The sequence below is a fragment of the Schistocerca serialis genome, chromosome 3 (genome assembly GCF_023864345.2).
Source record: "Schistocerca serialis cubense isolate TAMUIC-IGC-003099 chromosome 3, iqSchSeri2.2, whole genome shotgun sequence".
Classification (NCBI taxonomy): domain Eukaryota; kingdom Metazoa; phylum Arthropoda; class Insecta; order Orthoptera; family Acrididae; genus Schistocerca; species Schistocerca serialis.
The window spans coordinates 492163679-492187860 of NC_064640.1; the positions used below are offsets into that span (position 1 = coordinate 492163679).

Below are 24182 nucleotides of genomic sequence, written 5' to 3' on the forward strand. Positions count from 1 at the left end.
AAAATGTTCAAATGTGTGTGAAATCTTATGGGACTTAACTGCTAAGGTCATCAGTCCCTAAGCTTACACACTACTTAACCTAAATTATCCTAAGGACAAACACACACATACCCATGCCCGAGGGAGGACTCAACCTCCGCCGGGACCAGTCGCACAGTCCACGACTGCAGCGCCCTAGACCGCTTTTTTTTGTTTTTTTGATATAGTTCGTTGCGTTTGGTCGGGGCGGACGTCACAAGACATCCTTCAAATTGATCGTTGATTCCTTGACTCAGTTTTTTTATTACAGAGAACACGTAGCCCTCTGACCGAACACGCTGAGCTACCGTGCCGGCTATCGGCTAAACCCGCGCGGCGAAGACAGTCTGTTATATAACGAATAGTTGCGCCATCGTCTCATAAACAACAAAGGAGCTGGTGTAGCAGTGGGCTGTTGCTCCAAATAACGTAGCGCGAGACCAAGGGCATCTGCTGCGTCACTGTGTGGCACCAGCTGTCCTTTGTCGCTTTCAGGCTCATTGTCATTTCCGTCACAGCAGTCCACTTCTTCCTGGTCTTGAGTCACAGCAGCAACTAAATCAGCGTCAGTAAGGTTCTCCACACATGCTCCATGCTGCCATCATTCATCTGCGTCTCCTTCACTAGCTTCTTCACATCCAGGGATTGTCTGTATTGTTTGTAGTAGATTTTCCTCTTCATTTTCAACTAGGCTGTCCTGAAATTTCCGGGTTCCCGGGTTCAAAAAATGGTTCAAATGGCTCTCAGCACTATGGGACTTAACATCTGTGGTCATCAGTCCCCTAGAACTTAGAACTACTTAAACCTAACTAACCTAAGGACATCACACACATCCATGCCCGAGGCAGGATTCGAACCTGCGACCGTAGCAGTTGCGCGGCTCCGGACTGAGCGCCTAGAACCGCGAGACCATCGCGGCCGGCTTCCCGGGTTCAATTCCCGGCGGGGTCAGGGATTTTCTCTGCCTCGTGATTTTAGGTTTAAGTAGTTCTAAGTTCTAGGGGACTGATGACCATAGCTGTTAAGTCCCATAATGCTCAGAACCATTTGTCCTGAAATTTAAGAGATGTCCACAGCTTACTCCGCGATTTTCTCAGAGTATTTTCTGAAATGTTCTGCCATGCCTCAGCGGCCCAATAAACATCCTTCACACTGGTCTTTTTTATTTTGTCCACTAAAGGAATGCTATCATCTTGGATAAGCATTCTTAAAAACTGTTTTCTGTAAATTAGTTTTAATGATTGCAATACGCCCTGGTCCATTGGCTGTGGAAGTGGTGCAACATTCGGCAAAACTTCGCCACAATTTCTCCGTCATATAAGTCCTCAGTGCTGGGGTGAGATGGCGTGTTATCAATTAAAAGCATTGCAGGGGGAGACAAATGATTTTCCTTAGAAAACCGTCGAACAGAGGGAACAAACTGACCGTGAAACCATTCTTTGAACAGCTTACCATCCATCCATGTTTTTTTCTGGTTGCGATAATATACGGGCAGGGACTTCATGTTGCAGTTTTTAAAAGCTCTGGGCCCGACAGATTTGCCGATCAGCATTAAAGGCAGCTTGTGATTACCAGCAGCACGCTAATAAAGTCAAATGATATTTGCACATATTAAAACTAGGAGCATGGTCTTTGCTTTTGATGCCAGGCTTATTGTTGGCAATGCCCCAAAATTAAGGCCAGACTCGTGTCAGCGTTATAAATTTGTTGGGGAGAAAACTTTCCCTCTCTTATCACTTTTTCAAACTCACCCTAGTATTCCTTCGCTGCATCACGGTCAAAAGAAATCTTCTCTCCAGTAATGGTTAGCTGACGGATTCCATGACTTTCTTGAATCTGTCCATCCAGCCCGTACTCGCACTAAAAGACTCATCAACTTCATTAACTTGTTCAGGTAAACAGCCTTCTCCTGAACCAGTGTTCCAGTTCCCCTTTTTCTTGCCCGCGTAAACCAAAGGAAAAGAGCTTCATCCACGTCATCGTACTGGGACTGTTTCAAAGTCTGCCGAATTTCGAGTGTTTTTCTCGAAGACGTTGCACAGGATTGCTCAAGCTTCACTCGGTTCTTCTTCCAATCACAACACTCAGTTCCGTTGCCAGTTTAGATATATTCTCACCATTGTCTGACAGCTTCAAAGCATTCAGTTTTTCTTTGAGAGTTAACGTTGTATGTTTCCGTTTACTCATGACGAAAATACGTACACCAGTACACCTGAACGAATACAATACAACTGTTACGTGTGCCAGCGATCGATAACTAACATAACTAAGCGCTTTGCGAGCCAACTGGCAGTGTACCTCACTCACTATAAAGGTCTCAACAATGCAGGCAGGGAGTGAGAGCGAGCCATTGTTCCCACACTTGTTCCCATTTGTTACCATCGTGTACCTACTTATCTGCTTGGTATACTTCATCCTAGAAACTCGTCACCGTAATTCCTGCTAATACGAACAAATCGGTAATACGAACAAGGTCCGGTCCCAATTAGTTCGGATTAACGGGACTCTACTGTAACATGTAAGGATAATTGTATAATGATGTTTGATGTAACGCTACTTTAGCCATGCCTAAAAAGGGAGATACAGAACACCGTTTTAGAACAGTTCATAAAGACTTCGAATTGGAAGCAGCTGTTGGTATAGAGTTGGGGAGGAAGAAACATTCAAATCTTAAAAGTAAATTACGGTCACAGCAGCCATTTTTTGTAAAGCTTGCACAAAAAAGTATGTCATCGAAGATAATGTCATTTCGTGTATCTGAAGTACTGATGAAACATGCAAAACCATTTGACGATGGCACAGTTGTTAAGGAGCGCTTTCTGGCAGCTAGTGAGTCCTTGTTTTACACATTCAAAAACAAGTCAGAGATTATATCAGCCATCGGAGACATGCGTCTGTCAAGATCTACTACAGCAAGAAAATTGGAATTCATGGCAGAAAATAAAAAAATACGATATTTCAGTACCTATGTTATTCGGAATTACTGTGCAATGTTCCTTCGGACATGCATGCATACATGCGTCCATGCTGTACGACTACAGGCGATAGGCACATGGCTGACGACGTATGGTAGTTTGGGTGGGGCCGTGATTCGTGCACGGATAGCGAGAAATCTGGGTGTTAGTCCCGATCCGGCACAAATTTTCACTGTCTTCACTCCATTTTACAACTGATGGTTATCCATATTCGCAATTGCGAATACGTTTAATGTATGAAAATATAAAAGGTCAAATGATAACAGATTTGCAATTCTCTTTGTGTTCCTCACTGCCGTTACACGAGTCAAAGTTACGTTTTTTCTAAGAATGATATTTTCGGATTTCTGTGTAAAAGAAGACTTGCTTACAATTCTGGCTTTGAAAGACACTGCACTAGGTGAAGAATTTTGCAATGCATTCAAATCCTTCATTTCTGAGTATGGTATGCCAATTCAGAAACACGTCTATTACTACTGATTGAGCGCCACGCATCGTAGGAAAATACAAGGATTTCTTACCTTCTATGCGAACGATGAATCTTTCCACCTTTCTTTAAGTATTATTGCATCGTGAATTAGCAATTGCTCTCTGAACGTATTTTGAAAATTGCACATGTTATTAGTATTATCACAAAAAATTGTGAATTCAATTTGCTCACAATCACTACAGAGAAGAATGTTTAGAGTGCTATCAGAAGAACTGGACAGCCAGTATGGAGACCTGCTATTGCATACTGAATTTCGGTGGCTGAGTAAAGGTATGGTCCTCAATAGATTTAGAGACCTTCTGCCAGCGAGATAATATTTTGTGTCTGAAAAGAGTGGAAGATTACTCGAAACTGCATGATTTGAATTGGTTGTTGGATCTGGAATTTGTAGCCGATATGACAGTTAAACTGAATGAGTTAAACAAAGAACTACAAGAAAAAAACCAAACTGACATGACTCCTATGTCTTCTATAAAGTGTTGCATGCAAAAACTTGACCTCTGGTTACCGCAGTTACAGAAATTAAATATGAGACACTTTCCTCAAAGTGGATGTGGAAGATATTTCAAGTAAAATTAGTACTCTTTTTCTCCTGTAGTGAAACTGAACTTGAAGAGGAAATAATTCGATTTCAAAATGACATTTCCTGAAAGTCATAATACAATGAAGGTAACTTTGGAAGATAGTGAGTGTAAAAACCTACCCTAACATTGTAAAAGTGCCATCGTATGTTTTATTATTTTTTGGACCAACTTATCTATGTGAGGCAGCGTTTTCAGCGTTGAACATAGTGAAATATGAGGATAGAAATAAACTGAGTCTCATTTTTCAGATGTGTAAGATTATAATATACTTGCCAATGATATGCAAAGCAAAGTATCTCGCGAAACCTTTTTCAAGATTTGTGATGGTGTTTAATTATTTTCACAAGTGTAATATCTTGAAAATTAAGTAGAAGGCCTGCAACTTTTTATAGTGATAAAATTATCTTTTATTTATTTCGTGTAACTAAGATGGTAAGTTTTTAGTTTTGACTATGCTGTTATTACGTACTAAAACTTTTACGAATTTCTAACCCTCGCACTACCAAGCAGAAACGGGGTGGTACTTCTTTGCCCACGTTTTACAAATACTGTAATCAAGTCTAGTACTTAATATTTTAAAATTTTGAAAAAAAATATTGTTATTAATGAAGTCTTCTACCAGAATATATAAATGTTTTAAATTTTTCAGCTAACCCAAAATTATTCAGATAATGAAGGAGAATGAAAATTTAATAGTCATGGGTGACTGGAATTCGATAGTAGGAAAAGGAAGAGAAGGAAACGTAGTAGGTGAATATGGAATGGGGTTAAGGAATGAAAGAGGAAGCCGCCTGGTAGAATTTTGCACAGAGATAACTTAATCATAGCTAACACTTGGTTCAAGAATCATAAAAGAAGGCTGTATACATGGAAGAAGCCTGGAGACACTGGAAGGTCTCAGATAGATTATATAATGGTAAGACAGAGATTTAGGAACCAGGTTTTAAACTGTAAGACATTTCCAGGGGCAGATGTGGACTCTGACCACACTCTATTGGTTATGAACTGTAGACTAAAACTGAAGAAACTGCAAAAAGGTGGGAATTTAAGGAGATGGGACCTGGATAAATTGAAAGAACCAGAGGTTGTAGAGAGTTTCAGGGAGAGCATTGGGGAACGATTGACAAGAATGGGGGAAAGAAATACAGTAGAAGAAGAATGGGTAGCTTTGAGAGATGAAATAGTGAAAGCAGCAGAGGATCAAGTAGGTAAAAAGACGAGGGCTAATAGAAATCCTTGGGCTACAGAAGAGATACTGAATTTAATTGATGAAAGGAGGGAATACAAAAATGCAGTAAATGAAGCAGGCAAAAAGGAATACAAACGTCTCAAAAATGAGATCGACAGGAAGGGCAAAATGGCTAAGCAGGGTTGGCTAGAGGACAAATGTAAGGATGCAGAAGTATGTATCACTAGGAGTAAGATAGATACTGCCTACAGGAAAATTGAAGAGACCATTGCAGACTAGGCGCGCAGTCCGGAACCGCGCGACTGCTACGGTCGCAGGTTCGAATCCTGCCTCGGGCATGGATGTGTGTGATGTGCTTAGGTTAGTTAGGTTTAAGTAGTTCTAAGTTCTAGGGGACTGATGACCACAGCTGTTAAGTCCCATAGTGTTCAGAGCCATTTGAACCATTGGAGAAAAAAGAACCACTTGCATGAATACAAGAGCTCAGATGGAAACCCACTTCTAAGCAAAGAAGGGAAAGTAGAAAGGTGGAAGGAGTATATAGAGGGTCTATACAAGGGCGATGTGCGTGAGGACAATATTATGGAAATGGAAGAGGAGGTAGAAGAAGATGAAATGGGAGCTATGATACTGCGTGAAGAATTTGACAGAGTACTGAAAGACCTAAGTCGAAACAAGGCTCCGGGGGTAGACAACATTCCATTAGAACTACTGATAGCCTTGGGAGAGCCAGCCCTAACAAAACTCTACCATCTGTTGAGCAAGATGTATGAGACAAGCGAAATACCCTCAGACTTCAAGCAGAATATAATAATTCCAATCCCAAAGAAAGCGGGTATTGACAGATGTGAAAACTACCGAACTATTAGTTTAATAAGCCACGGCTGCAAAATGCTAACACTAATTCTTTACAGACGAATGGAAAAACTGGTAGAAGCCGACCTCGGGGAAGATCAGTTTGGATTCCGTAGAAACGTTGGAACACGTGTGGCAATACTGACCCTATGCCTTATTTTAGAGAGTAGATTAGGGAAAAGCAGGCCTACGTTTCTAGCATTTGCAGACTTAGAGAAAGCTTTTGACAATGTTGATTGGAATACTCTCTTTCATATAATGAAGGTGGCAGGGGTAAAATACAGGGAGCGAACGGCTATTTACGATTTGTACAGAAACCAGATGGCCGTTATAAGAGTCGAGAGACATGAAAGGGAAGCAGTGGTTGGGAAGGGAGTAAGACAGGGTTGTAGCCTCTCCCCGATGTTGTTCAATCTGTATATTGAGCAAGCAGTAAAGTCAACAAAAGAAAAATTCGGAGTAGGTATTAAAATTCATGGAGAAGAAATAAAAACTTTGAGGTTCGCCGATGACATTGTAATTCTGTCAGAGACAGCAAAGAACTTGGTAGAGCAGCTGAACGGAATGGACAGTGTCCTGAAAGGAGGATATAAGATGAACATCATCAAAAGCAAAATGAGGATAATGGAATGTAGTCGAATTAAATCGGGTGATGCTGCGGGAATTAGATTAGGAAATGAGACGCTTAAAGTAGTAAATGAGATTTGCTATTTGGGGAGCAAAATAACTCACGATGGTCGAAGTAGAGAGGATATAAAATGTAGACTGGCAATGGAAAGGAAAGCGTTTCTGAAGAAGAGAAATTTGTTAACATCGAGTATAGATTTAAGTGTGAGGAAGTCGTTTCTGAAAGTATTTGTATGGAGTGTAGCCAGGTATGGAAGTGAAACGTGGACGATAAATAGCTTGGACAAGAAGAGAATAGAAGCTTTCGAGATGTGGTGCTACAGAAGAATGCTGAAGATTAGATGGGTAGATCACATAACTAATGAGGAGGGATTGAATAGAATTTGGGAGAAGAGGATTTTGTGGCACAACTTGACTAGAAGAAGGGATCGGTTGGTAGGACGTATTCTGAGGCATCAAGGGATCACCAATTTAGTATTGGAGGGCAGCGTGGAGGGTAAAAATTGTAGAGTAGAGGGAGACCGAGAGATGAATACGCTAAACAGATTCAGAAGGATGTAGGTTGCAGTAGGTACTGGGAGATGAAGAAGCTTGCACAGGATAGCGTAGCATGGAGAGCTGCATCAAACCAGTCTCTGGACTGAAGACCACAACAACAACAACCCAAAATTTAAGCCTTAAAGGTAGATGTGACTTTTGACAGTGAACTTAATTTTTAACATTTGCAAGTTCAGGACGCTTTGTTGATATTGCTAGGATTAAGTCAGTAAATCTCTAAATGGACTTATTTCACGTGATAGATCTCAAGTATAAAAAGGATTAGCACTTTGCCATAGGGTATAAATATCTATGGAGTGAGCATTAGGAAGCGCAGAACGAGAATTCTGTCCGCAACATCTCCTGAAACTCAAGTCACGTGATTTTGGGAAGGCGCATTTTTGGCCTTTCAGCGCGTAGAGTATTTTGAGTGTTATTACTTCACTGCTGCAAACAGATCTCTGTCAGAAGTATCGTGAAACTATGTATACGCGTTTTAAGGACGTTTTAACAATTAGATACCAGGAACTGAAGTTGGCTGAAAGATGTGAATTGCAGTGCTATTGTGCTTTCTCGCCACTATATCATAGCTCAGATTCTACTTTATTTACGATTTTTTGGAAACGGAATGAGAAGTGACAGCCAACAATATTTTTTACGTTTTCTATTGCACTTATTCACAATATCGAATCTCTGCCCTAATTACTTACGTTACAATGACACAGTAGACGGCACCGAAGTGTCACGAAAAAACAACGCATTTGTAACTATAATATTGTTACAGTAAATACCGTAAGGGATTTGCATCACCTGCATGTTCATTATTGTCTTCAATTAGTCTTTATTTACCCTTCTGCTTTTTATAGACAAGTAAAATATCTATAACATTTTTCCGCCATCTTATCAGAAAAGTAAAACCATATGCTGTACACAAAAAAATAAAAAAATAAAAAAAATGGAAGAGTGATAGTCGAATTCTGGAGTAATAAAGGGAGTGAGAGCTAACTTTATTTTTTTTTACGTTTTCTGCTGTACCTACACATATTATGGAATCTGTTCTAATTAATGAAGTTACAAGGAGACTGTGTAGGAAACTGTCTCATGCAGAAATACTTACATACAAACAAGGGTTTGAGAAAGTGGATAAATTGGAGGAAATTAATCAGACTTTCACGTATAAATTTTATCTGCATATCAAGGTAGCACCAATATGTATACACTGACTGGCAGTTTACCCAAATACACTTGCAAATTTATCTAGCACTTGTCTCGAAAACACATGGCCATAGATTCGCAGAAATTATTTCTGCAATACAAAACTTTATAATACAGTGTATTGATATTTTTCAACATATAAAGCACTTCATATTAATGTGACATTTACAATTATATGCTTGTTGTACACATCTATGAAAAGTAACTGGTCCTCTTTTTACGTCCATAGCAGCGACAATACGCTTCATAGCTGTTACTAAAGTTCAAACGAGCAGAAATGAATATAAAACAAGGGGAATATGTGCAATTTTCAAGTTCCGCTATTACCGCAAATTGTAGGCAAGCAGCGTCGTCCCAAAATAGCATAACTTTTCCCGGTTTAATGGTGAGAACATACGCAGTGGGCTATGCCCAGTCCACAGATATATATGCTTTATGGACAGTACCAGAGATGATAGTTGTCGTTCATCTGCTAATTGTATTGGACGCATTTACGAGAAACTCCGATATCTAGTCATTACCCAACATCACTATCGGCATCATTATTCGTATCATTAATGTACGAGTGCGTGTGTGACCTTGCAGTAATTCAAGAACGCAAATAATAACAGCAAAAAGGAAAATTAAACTTTTCGTTTGTTGATTATTTATCTGAAGTAATCACCTAGAATTCTTCTTTTTCAGAGCAAACTTATACGCGGAAAAGGAAGTAAAGAGCTATATTCTAGTGTTTCTCCGCATTTAACAGACTGCACGGTAATCGACGAGCAATATAAATCAACTCGGCACATAAACTATAATTATAATAATAGTAAGTATTTCACTGATTCTTGCTTAGGAACATTAGACATTCGACAGTTGTTAGTTGAACTGTCAGCTATACCAGCCTGTTATCGCTTCCTAACGCTCTTCAGCTTTTTGGTCCCTACATCGAATATGCTGTAGTCATTCATGAACGCCAAGTATTTTCCTTTCCCGTACCCGGAAAATCCTCAAAAGCTTATTGCATATGGAGGAGAATGGATCAGCCGTAGCTTATTTGTTCTCTCAAATGGTTCAAATGGCTCTGACAAGGGAACCTCCCCATCGCACCCCCATAAGATTTAGTTATAAGTTGGTACAGTGGATAGGCCTTGAAAAACTGAACACAGATCAATCGAGAAAACAAGAAGAAGTTGTGTGGAACTATGAAAAAATTAGCAAAATATACAAACTGAGTAGTCCATGCGCAAGATATGCAACAACAATGAATGATTAAGCTTAGGTGTGCCGTGGTCCCGTGGTTGGCGTGAGTAGCTGCGGAACAAGAGGTCCTTGGTTCAAGCCTTCCCTCGGGTGAAAAGTTTAATTTTTTATTTTCAGTTTATGTGACAAACGCTTATGTTTTCATCACTTTTTTAGAAGTGATTATCACATCCACAAGAAAACCTAAATCGGGCAAGGTAGAAGAATCTTTTTACCCATTCGCCAAGTGTACAAGTTAGGTGGGTCGACAACATATTCCTGTCATGTGACGCACATGCCGTCACCAGTGTCGTATAGAAATATCAGAGTGTTTTCCTGTGGACGAATCGGTTGACCTATGACCTTGCGATCAAATGTTTTCGGTTCCCATTGGAGAGGCACGTCCTTTCGTCTACTAATCGCAAGGTTTTGCGGTGCGGTCGCAAAACACAGACACTAAACTTATTACAGTGAACAGAGACGTCAATGAACGAACGGACAGATCATAACTTTGCGAAAATAAAGAAAGTAAACTTTTCACCCGAGGGAACACTTGAACCATGGACCTCTCATTCCGTAGCTGCACTCGCTAACCACGAGAACACGGTGCTCCTGACCTCACACTGTCCTTCATGTTGCCTATCTTGCACATGGACTACTCAGTTTGTATATTTTGCTTATTCTTTCATAGTTCCACACAACTTCTTTCTGTTTTCTCGATTGATCTGTGTTTAGTTTTTCAAGGCGTATCCACTGTGCCAACTTATAAATAAATCTGAGGGGGGTGCGATGGGGAGGTTCCCTTGTGAGCACTATGCGACTTAGCATCTGAGGTCATCAGTTCCCTAGACCTTACAACTACTTAAACCTAACTAACCTATGGACATCACAAACATCCATGCCCGACGCAGGATTCGAACCTGCGACCGTAGCGGTTGCGCGCTTGCAGACTGGAGCTCCTAGAACCGCTCGGCCACACTGGCCGGCATAGTTGTTTTCATAACGAGTATTTCATTCTGTACAGACACTACGCTGTCATTAATATTTTCAACAGATTAAAAACTGTGTACCGATCCGTCACACGAACACAGATATTGACTTATAACGCGAAAGGAATAGTTTCAGGATTGAGTTTCGTCCTGTGTGAAGTTTTTTTGTTTTGTTAGAGCGAACTGTCAATCGTAGTGGGAAGTATTTATTCTGTTACAGGGACCTGGAGCGATGTGGCTTGTCTTATACCTCAAGTTTGCTTGTGGCTACATCACCACTGCACGGCAGATACGCAGATAGGTTAAAATCCTGGGAATTATGGGACAGGAGAAGTACGATGATATTTTATTCGTTCGCTTCTAGTAATCTTTGATGACACATTAAATTACTCAAAATTTCGCTCATATGAACCGGGAAAAGTACGTTGCTGGACGTCAACGTGCAACAACCACTCACAGACGGCAGGCGGCAGCACTAGCAGTCGAGGGTGGATAAAATGTGATGTAGGGGACACGAAACACAGTGCAATCGTTGTCATAATACGGAAATGGAGTGACTTATCTGATGTTCAGAAGGGCACGATCATTGGCGCCGGCCGCGGTGGTCTCGCCGTTCTAGGCCCTCTGTCCGGAACCGCGTGACTGCTACGGTCGCAGGTTCGAATCCTGCCTCGGGCATGGATGTGTGTGGTGTCCTTAGGTTAGTTAGGTTTAAGTAGTTCTAAGTTCTACGGGACTGATGACCATAGATGTTAAGTCCCATAGTGCTCAGAGCCATTTGAACCATTTGATCATTGGCTTTCGGGCCAAGAGTGGAAGCATTTCCAAAACAGCTAGATTTATAAAATGTTTGTGTGCCGCTGTGATTAAGGATACTGTATACGGCAAAACAGCGTTATACAAAACCAGCGCCGAGGCAACTATAGTGCACCGCGGGCCTTAGGTGACTGGGACGAAGAGCGGCTGCGTAGTTGCGTACGGGCGAATAGACGTGCAACTGTTGAGTAACTGACCGCCCAGATGAACCACGGGTCTACCAACATTGCTCCTCAACGACCGTTCAGCGAACATTGCTGCATATGTCCCACCGCATCTAGCGTGTTGTTCCTGCATCCATATTGTCTGCAGTTCATCGGCGACGAATGTTGGAATTGGCACGCCAGTACCGCAACTGGACGTCCACTGAGTGGCGACAGGTGGCTTTTTCAGACGAACGATGTTTTATGCTCGTGAACTGTCTCTAAGCAAACACCCTGTAATAAGCGTCGGAAGGCTCTAGGCTGGAGGAGGGAGCGTTATGGTCTACGGCATGTTTTGTGGCGTTCTCTGGGTGATATCGTTATTCTGGAAGGTGCAATCGATCAACACAAGTACGCATGTATCTCTGGGGACCATGTACACTGCTATACGCAACTTGTTTTCTCCCGGGACGATAGCGCCTACCGGGAGGGAACTGGAATGTGTCACAGAAGTCGCAGGGCACATGCGTTGTTCGAAAAGCACCAGGACGAGTTTATCATACTCCCTGGAATTAAACCCAATCGATAATCTGTGGAACTTCCTCGACCGGGCTGTATGCGTCATGGATCCTCAATCGAGAAACCTAGCGCAGCTGCCCGCGGCGTTAGAGCCGGCATGGCGACACATCCCTGGCGGTACCTCCCAGAACCTCCTTAACTCTCTTTCCGCACGTGCTGCAGCGGTCTGCGCTGCAAAGGTGGTTATTCGTGCTTTAGACAGGTGGTCACATTAATGTGACTGGACTTTGTATATGCAACATTATATTCTATGTGTACACCTTCATGAATTCTGTGCAACACACTGAACTACCGGACAGAGGCACTACCCATTCTACAACCTACTGGCTCCTTCCAGTTCCATTTGCGTATTAACTGCAGGAAGAATGATTATTTAAATACATTTGTGGAAGCTGTAACTAGTCTGATATTGTCTCCGTGGTCTCTACGGGAGCGATTCGTAGGAGTTCTTAGTATATTCCTGGATTCCTTTCTTAATTCTCGACCTTGAACTTTTTAGTAGACTTTCCCGGGAAAGTTGACTTTTGTCTTCAAAACCCTATCACTTAAGGTTTTTCCCAATTTGATGACGCTCTCTAGTGTGTCGAGCAAACGAGGACCATTCGTGAAGCTTATCAAGTAATTTTCAGTTGAGTCATAAATTTCGTTTGATATTATACATGATTGTACTTATATTAATAAGACTAGCTGAGTGTCCGACGTTGCCCGGGTATGTATTTATGCCAGTCTTCTATTAGCCCATCTTCCCCTTCCCCTCCCCCCTCTCTGACCATCTACACGTTCACCCCCTCTCTGCCCATCTTCTCCATCCCGTCTCTCTGTCCAATTCCTCCACGTCTTCCACTCTCTCCCCCTCTCCTCCTCTCCCCTCTCTCTATTCATCTCTTCTGCTTTCCTTTCTCTGTCAATCTCCTCCCCTTTTCTGCCTATCTCCATCTCTTCCCTTTCCCTGTCCATGTCCTGCTGCCCTTCTGTCTGTTCATCTCCTTCTCCTCCTCTCTTTGCATGTATCTTCCTCCCGTTGAGGCTGTCCATCTCCTCTTCTTTCCTTTCTCTGTCTATCTTCTCATCTGCATCCTCTCTGTCCTTCTGTCCATTTCCTTCTGCCCTCACTCTGACTATCCTTTCCTCCCTACATTTTGTGCACATCTCGCCCTTCTCCCTCGCTGTCTGTCCATTTACTCCTCCCCCTTTTTTCTCCACGTAATCACTCTCACCCCAATAGGAGGCTCCAATAGGAGGCTGGTGGTTTTTACCACCACAGCATTTCTTTCCAGACTGTAAATAATATGTGTACCAACCTTGGTTGAAGGAGGTCCATTGGTTTCAGAGGTAACGTGGAACATATGGACATACTTACATATATACTCACATCCATTTTTATAATATGTATGGATTCATAAACAAATTGACCGAAAGTGCTGGAAAGCCAATGGAATCTTATATGAAATACTGAAGACTATAACGCCCTTCGCGATCAAGCTTTCAACCACTGGCTGCAGCCTAAGAAGTTGAAGAAAATGGCAATGAAATTTCTAAAATAAATATAGAAGGATTTTGTGAGCACAAGCTAATGTAATGTAATGGTTGATGCCCATGTGTATTGAGACCGAAACACATTCGGCGTAATATCATTTTCAGTTGCACAGGTGTTTGGGACCTTTGTTATTCATGTTGTATATTAATGACCTTAGTTAGTTGTGAAATACTTTGTTGGGTGGCTGAATTACGGGAAAGTGACGATGAGAACCGCTTTGTGTACGCAGGACCCACGGGCGGCGCGTCAAGGGTGGACGCAAGGAGGGAGCGCCGGCTATCCGGCTGACCGCCGTGACACCACCCGTCATCCACGGCGAAGGACCGCACTACGACGACGAGAGCGCCGCCCTCTACTACGTCGACATCATGGGCAACTACGTCAACAGATTCGACACCACCACCAACGTCACAACGAAAGTACAGCTGCGTAAGTGTCTCATGCTCTGTTGGTAGGTGTAATCCACAGTCCTACGGCTTATACCTGCCAGTGAATACGCCAGCCACCTGCCGCAAGCAGAGTAGCGCGGTATATGTGGTGACACACACGACCGACCTCTGTCTATAATCGATAATACTATTTGTCGCCACATGCGTCATGGTTGATTTGAGTTCATCCTTGGAGAAAGCTGGTGCCCCCAGATACGTTCTCGTCCTACGTAAATTGCATATTTTCTGTACTTATCCAACCGATTAATACGTTTTTGTTAGTTATATCCTGTTATCTTTCCATTTTCCATCTCAGTTTGCTCCAAACTCATCAAACAACAAACAAATCTCCGTCTTTCTGTCCTCAGACAGGCCAATCGATACCGACCGCCCGTCGTATCAGCCTCAGACAATGGCGTCATCTGAATGCGGTATGGAGAGGCGTAGGGTCAGCACACTGTTCTCCCGGCCGTCGTCGGCTTTCCAGACATTGTGACACCGGAATCGCCTCTCCTTACTCAAGTGGCTCAGTTTGCATCAGTTGGCATCACGAGGCTGAATGAGCCAGTTCCAGTTCTCCCAATAAAGAAAAATTGCTAGCAGTACCGGGAATTGAACCGAGATCTTCGTACGACGGCCAGCTTCGTTGACCACTCAGCTACAGGGCGGACGCCAGCTGCATTACACTTTTGTAGTCTGTGTCGGCCCTGCGTCATGCAAAAGTCACCTGCTTGGTGTTTCTTTTCGTTTTTAGTTGATTGCACTGCCCCTTCACAAGCACGCATCTAGCAACGATACGAGCTGAAAAGGAGACTGGGTACGAACAAGCAAAATGCTGCCCTTGGCTGTTCGTGGATAATAGCGTCTTATATAGACGTCGCAAATACAAGAAATTGTATCAAAATACGGGAATACATGCTGAGTATCGACACTTGATTCAGGGACTAGCAACACAAACAAATGCGCAAAAATAGAGCATAGGACCTGTAATCTCGCTTCTGCTCCATTGTCAGTATGTCACTGGAAGTAGACGAAACACTAAAATATATAGGAGAATGCGTCGGGGGTGATGTAAGATAGAAATAAAAACAAAACTACACAACCTGACAAAAAAAGTTAAGCAGCCAAAGGACTTGATCTGATGTCAGTGTAACCTCGTACGCGTACACATCATCTTCGGGTATGTACGTGATTAGAGTAGCAATTCTCTGTGGCAAGTAAAATGGAAAACTGTGTGCATAGTTTTGTTCGTGTTAATGTTGTTACCAGGCCTGGCAGGGTATGTAAAGATCGTGAAGAGCATCAGGTGTTCAGTAATTACTTTGAAGGACGCAAAGATGTCGCGTAATCGTCTGAGACAGCGTTATCAGTACCTGACACAGTTGGAAAGGAGCCTCATTCTTGGTCTCCATTTGGCCGGCTGGTCGAATCGTGCGATATCCAGATTTGTGAGGCATTTGGACGTGGAAAGTCTCGACGTTGGGCTGCAGAGAAACGTGGGTGCACTTATACTTGTTGTCAAATTTCCGGTCGATAACGCCTGATCACCACAAGGCAGTATCGCTGTATTGTGCACCAAGCACATCGCAACCCCTTCACATTTACGCCTGCCGCAGAAGAACAAATAGTTGTCTCCCTGCAACATTCTGTGTCATCCCGCATGATTGGTCGGAGAATAGCAGCAGTCAGACTAGAGTATCACTGCCCGATATTTCGGAAGTTCCATGAGGCTTTTTGCTGATGATGCTGTTCTATGCAGAGAAGTCGAAGGCTGGAAAACTATAGCGAAATGCAGGAGGACCTGCAGAGTATCGACGCTCGATGCACGGAGTGGAAATTGACCCTCAACATAAACAAATGCAACGTATTACGAATACATAGACAAAAACACCCTTTACTGTGTGGCAACATGATTGCAGAACAAAAGGGGGAAGTGTCACAGGTATACAAAATACCCTTGCGACGCACCGGAAGGTGACTGCGGAGTGTAGATGCAGATCCGTAGGCTGTTACTAGCACCACAACAGTAACGACTGCGTTTGGAGTGATGCCGTGATCAGTAGGCATGGACTGCTGATGAAATGCGTCGCACTTCCTTCACTCATGAATCGCGGTTCGGCACTGCCACGAATGACCATTATCGGTGAGAACGATGGCGACCTAGGGAGAGGTCCTATTATTTCGGAGAACCACAGTGGTGTGTTATGTTAACCGGGACCTAGAAACGACGGAGAGGCTCCGTCCCGCCGTAGCCGCAACTCCACGACGACTGCCGCAGTCCACTTCACCCCTCCGCCGCCCCATAACGAACCCAGGGTTATTGTGCGGTTCGGCCCCTGGTGGACACCCCCCCCTCCCCCAGGGAACGTCTCACAGCAGACGAGTGTAACCCATATGTTTTGCGTGGTAGAGTAATGGTGGTGTTCGCGTACGTGGGGAACTTGTTTGCGGAGCAATCGCCAACATAGTGTAGCTGAGGGGGAATAAGGGGAACCAGCCCGCATTCGCCGAGGCAGATGGAAAACCGCCTAAAAATTATACACAGACTGGCCGGCTCACCGGACCTCGACCCAAGTCCGCCGTGCGGATTCGTGCCTGGGGACCAAGCGCTCCTTCCCGCTCCAGAAAGCCGTGCGTTAGACCGCTCGGCTAACCGGGCGGGCCAGTGATGTTACTCCTGGCGTCATAATGTTAGAAATCATCGGGTATGACGTCATGTCACTGCTGGTACTGACTGCGGGAACTGTGATCACACAGTGGTATGTCACAGATATCCTAAATTCTCATCTGTGCGATTTTTCAACAGGACGATGCTCGTCTACACACGGCACGTGTCTCCATGAACTGCCTGTGTGATGCTGAGGTACTATCATGGCCAGTAAGTTCCCCAAATCTGTCGCCGTTGAAACATGCGTGGGAGATGCTTGGATGTCAATTCCGTCCTAGTGCCAGCATCCAGGCTATCGAGGACAATTTACGAGAGTTGTGTTCCAGCGTGCCCTAGGAGAGGAGGTAACGGCTTTATGACAGCCTTCCCAACCGAATCAGTGCATACATCCAGGGCAAAGGGGAGTGGAACGTCATACTGGTAGGTAGGCTTAATTGCCAGCTCAATTGCAGCGTGGCTGCATGCCCGAAATTTAATGGAAAAACACCACCTAATCTTTCAATCTGTAAAGTTATATTTCGCTTCCTCCTTCCTTTCTGGGTGCTTCAATTCTTGTTTGTCAGCCAGTGTAGTTGTAAGACAGGCAGGTGCCAGACCCAGTTCCTACGTACTTGAGTATTAGCCGTTAAGTCTGGACGCCTGACAAGGTAGCATTAGTAGATCTGCGAGGACAGTTGCTGGATCGTTTAGGTGACGCGAATAATACAGAAATCTTCATTCAGATCGAGCAGCAGATGTTGGGATAGAGTCGTTGTTCGTCATGTATGTCTTATTGTTAAAAGACCGAATGTGTATGTTCCACAAAAAATGAAGGAACAAATTACTTCTTCTAAATTACACGATGATTTTTTCCACTGTGGAAGGCGACCGCCGTGTCAATACCAGGCAGTTGGCCCGCCAATACAGGGTAACCCAGACGACCGTGTGGAACATTCTTCATCAAAATTGTTACTACCCTTATCACTTGCAGTGTGTGCAGGGCTTACTAGCGACGGACTTTCCACATCGGGAGCAGTTTTGTCACTGGTTCCTTCACTAGACAACCACGATCCGGGATTTGTGTCATCCATTCTATTCATAGATGAGGCTATCTTTACGTGGAGTAGTATCTGCAACTGTCATAACAGTCATCTGTGGGACAATATGCAGAAACCCCATGGTATGATGACAGCGAATCATCAGCATCGGAACAGCCGGAATGCGGGGGCCAGGATAATTGGTGAACATATTTTAGCACCAGACTTCCTTCCACGTCGCGTAACAGGCCGGAACTATAGGCGTTTCTTGCGGGTGACTTTGCTGGAAGAAGTGCCATTGATAATTCGAAGGGTTACGTGGCTGCTCCATGATGGTGCTCCAGACCACTTCGCCGTTAACATTCGGACGCTTCTTAATCGTGTCTTTTCTGGTCGATGGCTTGGACGAGGGTGTCCAGTTGCATGGCCTGCTCGTTCACCGGATATCAACACGTGCGATTTATAGTTATGGGGCCATCTCACACTGGAGCAGCATGTTCATGCTGCCTTTGACACTGCTCGGATGCAGCCTGGCCGATGTGAACGTGTGAGACAAAACATGCTACGTCGATTACATACATGCGTTGAGGCACATGCAAACCATTTTCAACACATGCTGTAACTGTGGCTGCATGGTTCAGCGCGTATTAGAGCGCAGTCTCTGTAACAATGTGTGATTGAATAAACAGTCTCTAGCATGGAAACCATACATTTCCGGACATATGTTCACTATACCTACATCGGCCAATCCCTAGAGTTTGCACACGGTGGAAAAAATCATCACCCTTATATCTCTTGAAACGACATTGATGGTAATATCAGTGAAATTCTTCTACAAGGATCTACCAACTGTCGTTCTTCCCGCGCGTCACCTGCAGCTGAAACACTAGGGAAGAAAACAAACCGAGGGAGGTGGCGCAGTGGTTAGCACTCTGGGTCGCATTCGGGAGGACGACGGTTCAAACCCGCGTCCGGCCATCCTGATTTAGCTTTTACATGATTTCCGTAAATGGCTTCAGGCAAATGCCGAGAAGGTTCGTTTGAAAGGGCACGGCCGATTTTCCTCCCCATCCTTCCCTAATCCGAGCTTATGCTCCGTCTCTAATGACCTCGTTGTCGATGGGACGTTAAACACTAATCTCCTCCTCCACCAAAACGACATTGATTTTCGATATAGTCTTCACCGAACACCGTATTGTATGCAGTACTGCTTGAAAATGGTTGTCTCCATAAACTAAGGGTGGAGTAAATATAATAAAGAAGGTACAGAACAGACAAAATGTAATAGTGTTTGAATCTTCTCATAACTGTAAAGGGGTCTGCAGAATGTAAATGTAGATACAGTAAGTGCTTTAGAGATTCGTGTGCATTGAGGAATCTCGTAACACAACAAATGAACAGTTCTGTTGGATTTTTTATGCTATTCGATGTCTAATTGAGTTACGAATCATGATATGAAGTTTGTTACAGTCTGGGTATGTCAACCACTGAATATTGTTTAATTGTACGCAACTACTTGTGCTGTACCTTCCACATTCCTCTGTATGAAGTCCACCTAAGGCAGCTTTATACATCATAGTTACCTAAGGGTAAAGTCTGTACATATTCCGCAGTAAGAGACCTAAAAAAAAAGTTCTAAGGAAATGCGTTGTATACCCTGATGTAGTTTCATCATCACCTCAGATCATGACCTACCAACTTTATAGCTTACTGCTTGCGAATTTTTTTCCCTTTAAAAAAATGAATATGTTTACTACCTGTATAAAAATGGAAACGTAAGTGAACGTTGTTGAAAACTATGTACAGACTCCAGATAGGGTGAATTACTTGTGTACAGATAGCTTAGATAAAAGTCATGCTGATTCTGTATGCAAGTTGTCGTAACAAAGATGCATCATTTTCTTGCAGCGACGAACGTGACACTGGTGGTCCCAGTGAAGAACACCAACAATCAATTTGTGGTGGGCATCGGGCGCAATCTGTCGCTACTGACGTGGGACGGTCAGGATGGCACGTACTCCAGTCTGGAAACCATCGTCAGTGTTGAGAGCGACAAGCCAGACAATCGCTTCAATGACGGCAAAGCGGACAGCACTGGTCGCCTGCTTGCCGGTAAGTTCAGCTCCTCACCTGCTTGCCTGTTGTAGTACAGAGTTGCTGCACAAACACAGGACACTTATTTAAGAGGATGTCACCTTACTGGAGTTTTACAGGTGTCCCTGGAATCACGCCATACGCTGGTTGCGGTGTAGTAAGAGGCCATGTCAGTTACTTTATATTCCCAGTAAATGCGAGACCATGCTCTGTTCTTAATTTTATCGGCATTTTAACTCACATCGTTTCACACAGATAGGACGAAGGGCGGTGTCAATGCCACAGAAGTACGTAGTATTCAGCTAAGCGCTATAATAAGACAGTCTTAAGATTTCGAACATCGCTGTTCTTCAGCAACTCTGCTGTACCTATTAACAAACATTACAACATTTGTGTGTGGAACAGATACGGTATCATTATGATAAACGAAATTGCAGGAAATTTTTACAATTAATTTTAGTGAAGCATATTTTCGTAGATCAAATATTATCTGTATCCGATATGGGAGTAGTTGACTCTGTCTAGTGCATGTTGGTGTCATCCCTTAATCATCTTTTAAAATACGCGATTTAAAAGTAATAGCTCTCTACTGCAGAGATTTATCTTAAAACTTTTTAAAATACTTCACATTTGACAATGGATTCAACAACGCGTAGTGTGCCACTTTAAAGACTTGTATGTATATGACATTCAAATATAAAACGTGGCATCGGATCCTACAGAGCGTAGGTATGGAATGTACACAGCTACTGATATGCGCTGACTGCCTGACTTGTCTTACGACGCCACTGGTAGGTGGCACTCCTGTGCACCCTGTATGCATGTAGCTGCAATGAGTAGCGTGCGAGATTTCACACATATTAATTACTAGAATTAACGTATTAACTAGAAAGTTGAAATAGAAGAGGGGAGGGGGTAAAAAATGTGGTATTAATGTCCCATGGCTTATAAAGAGCCCTCAGGCTGGGGTAAACATAGCAAACTCTTTATAGTATCACAAAAAAGCACGAAAAGCCATTTTGCGTGAGTACGCTGCTGTAACAAGCATGAGTGTCAAAGCAAAAACGCTTCAAGGAAATATTATCAGTGTATAAGAGGCCCAATACTTGTGTATTAAGTTAACCCATGACATGGAGGAACACTGTAAAAGGACACACTGTGACGGTGAAACTGCAAATGTTGAATGACAAATGCAAGTTGTTGGACAGATGAACGGTGCAGAGGGGAAGGGGGAGCGTAGATCACAGTTGTGAAGCATCATGCTCAAAGGGAGGGGTCTTACTGATAAGCGTGTTTCGTCATCCATAGTTAATCGGATGTCCAATATTTTAGTAATGAACCACTTTAGACCCATACTATCCCTTTGTCATTTTGCATGTGTGTTATCCTGCCTATAAGAGATCCTGACTGTTGAAGGACGCCTCGCCGGTGAACATAAAATACGCAGCGTAAACGGCTGCGTGGCGCAACGCTGCGAAACCCACCGCCCGAACTCCATATGCGAAGCAAAATCATGGGCCGTTAGCGCCTGTGGCTTTTGAAAATAGAATGGATGCTTTCCCTCCACATGCATCACCCTCCTATACTATGTGGTTCGCTTGCAATGCGTGTGTCACAGCGTGAATGCTTGTGAATGGGTCTGCGTCGAGTCTCTCTGATACATCCTCTTTAAATCGTAGTGTGCGTACGCTTCGCACGCGACCTCCCCTGTCTTGACGGCCTCTGAAACCACCTGTTTCACCCAAACTCTAATGAATAGCTGCAAACTTAGAATGGCATGGCTGACGCGTATTTGGTTATCTTTGCCCTTAGAAATGGTTCAAATGGCTCTGAGCACTATGGGACGTAACATCTGAGGTCACCAGTCCCCTAGAACTTAGAACTACTTAAACTTAACTAACCTAAGGACATCACACACATCCATTCCCGAGGCAGGATTCGAACCTGCGAGCGTAGCGGTCGCGCAGTTCCAGTCTGAAGCACCTAGAACCGCTCGGCCACTTCGGCCGGTTTGCCCGTAGACGCGTGAAGCTGAGTGCCCGTTTCCTCTTGCGTCACGATAAACGAAATGCATATCGTTCTGCTCAGACCAGATGAAGTTCTCCAAGATTCGGCATAACAGCATGCGACGAACTACGAATGAGCACCGAGTTTGTGCCGTGTATGTTTGTTTTCCCCTTTGCCGCCACTGCTGTTAGATGTCTCTACAGTGTTGTTGTGACAGGCATAAACGCGTTTAGCGCCATCTAACGCCCAGAATGATTTCAGTCCTATTGCGAGACCTCCCGCCTACTGTTCCTCAGCATACCAAGTCACATTTGCTGCCGTATGTGTGGCCTAGCGGCAGGCGCCAGCGCCAAGAACTTCGACGCTCTGTAGCTTCGTTCGATGACGTTTCTGGACACAGGTTCCTATCCTCAGTTTGTTCCTCAAGATTCCCCGTAAAACATCTCGAAGTTTGTCAGTATGGTTTCGTAACAACCTGTGTATGGCTAGCTTAACAATTGTTGACGAGGAAGATCTATCACCTGCAATGTATCCTGTAACAAAGACGCAGAAGTACCATTGTGAACCATTGTGTCGTTCATTCATGACAACTATTACTTCAGCGCAGCTGTCTTCTACGACTCAACAAATATTCTATATAAATTAAGGAAAGCTACATCCACTTTTGAAATAAGTCTTTCAGAATATCTGTTCCTGTAGAACAAAAATATAAGCAGTTGTTCATTTTGGTTTTTTTCTTTTGCTATGAAACGTTTCTCAGTTGATGTTTCAAAAACTATTCTGTCAAAATGGATGCTTTATGGCACACATCGTAGCTTCAGGGTGAAACGATTACCGTATCATTATTAATAATAGTTATAATGATGTATCCAGATTAATTGACCAATCATACATAACTGTAAGATTTTGAAACGTAAAACATTCTTGCTTGATGCTTTAAATTTGCTGCATATGCAATATAGCTGACACTTCGAAATTATTTTTAAACTTGGAAGGGAAGCCGCATCTCCCTACTTACTAGTAAATCGACTTACCAACAGGAAGTACATCACACTCAATGAAACCATTCCTGTTATTTTGTGTCACAGGTCTCACACAAATATGCTTTATAGGACTACATACAGTAACAATGAAAGTTTCAATTACATTGAAAGTCACCTCTTGTTTAGAAGTCAATGTCAAACAGATCTGGTGTCTTATTTACCCACGTGCAAAACATGTTATTTTTGCAGTGTAGTTTTTCATCAATAGAAACCACGTCGTATAAAAATTAATTGCATTCTTAAATGGCCCGCAGTTTTCTCGAGATTATTGTTCTCTCAATATATCTCTTGATTATTAAGAGAAAATTGTCTGCCGGTGTCCCTGAAATGTTGCGACAGACTTCGAGATTTTGTAGAGGGTATCCTCAGGAAGAAATCGAGGATAGAAACCCGTCTCCGGAAACAAAGTCAAACGATGCTACAGAGCGTCTTAAGTTATAGGCACCTATGCCTACCACTGGGCCACCCCTTAGGCGGCAAACGTGACTTTGTACGCTGAAGTATTGTAGGCGGAACATCTCGTAATGTTATTCGTTATTCAGTGATCGCGACTGATTGCCACGATCGCCAGTGGAGAAGACGGTGCTAGATGCTGCGTATATACGCTTTGTCCCCTATGAATGCGACGCTCTGTTGCCTTGATGGATGACTGTTTCGGACACGGGTTCCCATTGGCAGTTACTTTTTCTCCTGTATACCGAAAATAGTGGAATTTTAGAGGTTTCCAGGGGAAAAATAAACGCGGATGGAAACCCGAGTACGAAACCGTTATCCACCGAGGCAACAGAGTATCGCATTCATAGGAGACAAGACCTTTCTACACGGCAGCTAGTTACATCTTCTCCACTGGTGATCATGCCAGTCAGTCGCCATCACCCAATAACAAGCAACGCTGCTAGACGTTCCGCTTATGGAGACCTACAGTTTAGCGTAGCATCTGAACTAGGGTGCTACCTCGCACGCTTCACGCAAACATAAACGTGTCAGAAGGTATGGCACACTACGCGTCAGAAAAAAAAATGGATACAGAGGGGCCCTATACTCCTGCACCTTTTTATACAAACTGTTGCTCATAAAAACACTATGAAGGTGCCATGCCATGAACAATAAATTGGCATGATTTGCTTCGATAGGCAAATGATTAGCAT

The 24182-nt window shown here is 43.4% G+C and overlaps 1 protein-coding gene across 1 annotated transcript in view; it reads left to right on the forward strand.

Annotated features, from left to right (window-relative positions):
* Positions 1-24182, forward strand: part of LOC126470380 (regucalcin-like) — a 156167-nt gene that overhangs the window by 59298 nt on the left and 72687 nt on the right. The window contains exons 2-3 of the mRNA XM_050098210.1: positions 14008-14207; positions 19799-20002. Of these exons, the coding sequence (XP_049954167.1) occupies positions 14008-14207; positions 19799-20002 (404 nt within the window). The remainder of the gene's footprint in view (positions 1-14007; positions 14208-19798; positions 20003-24182) is intronic.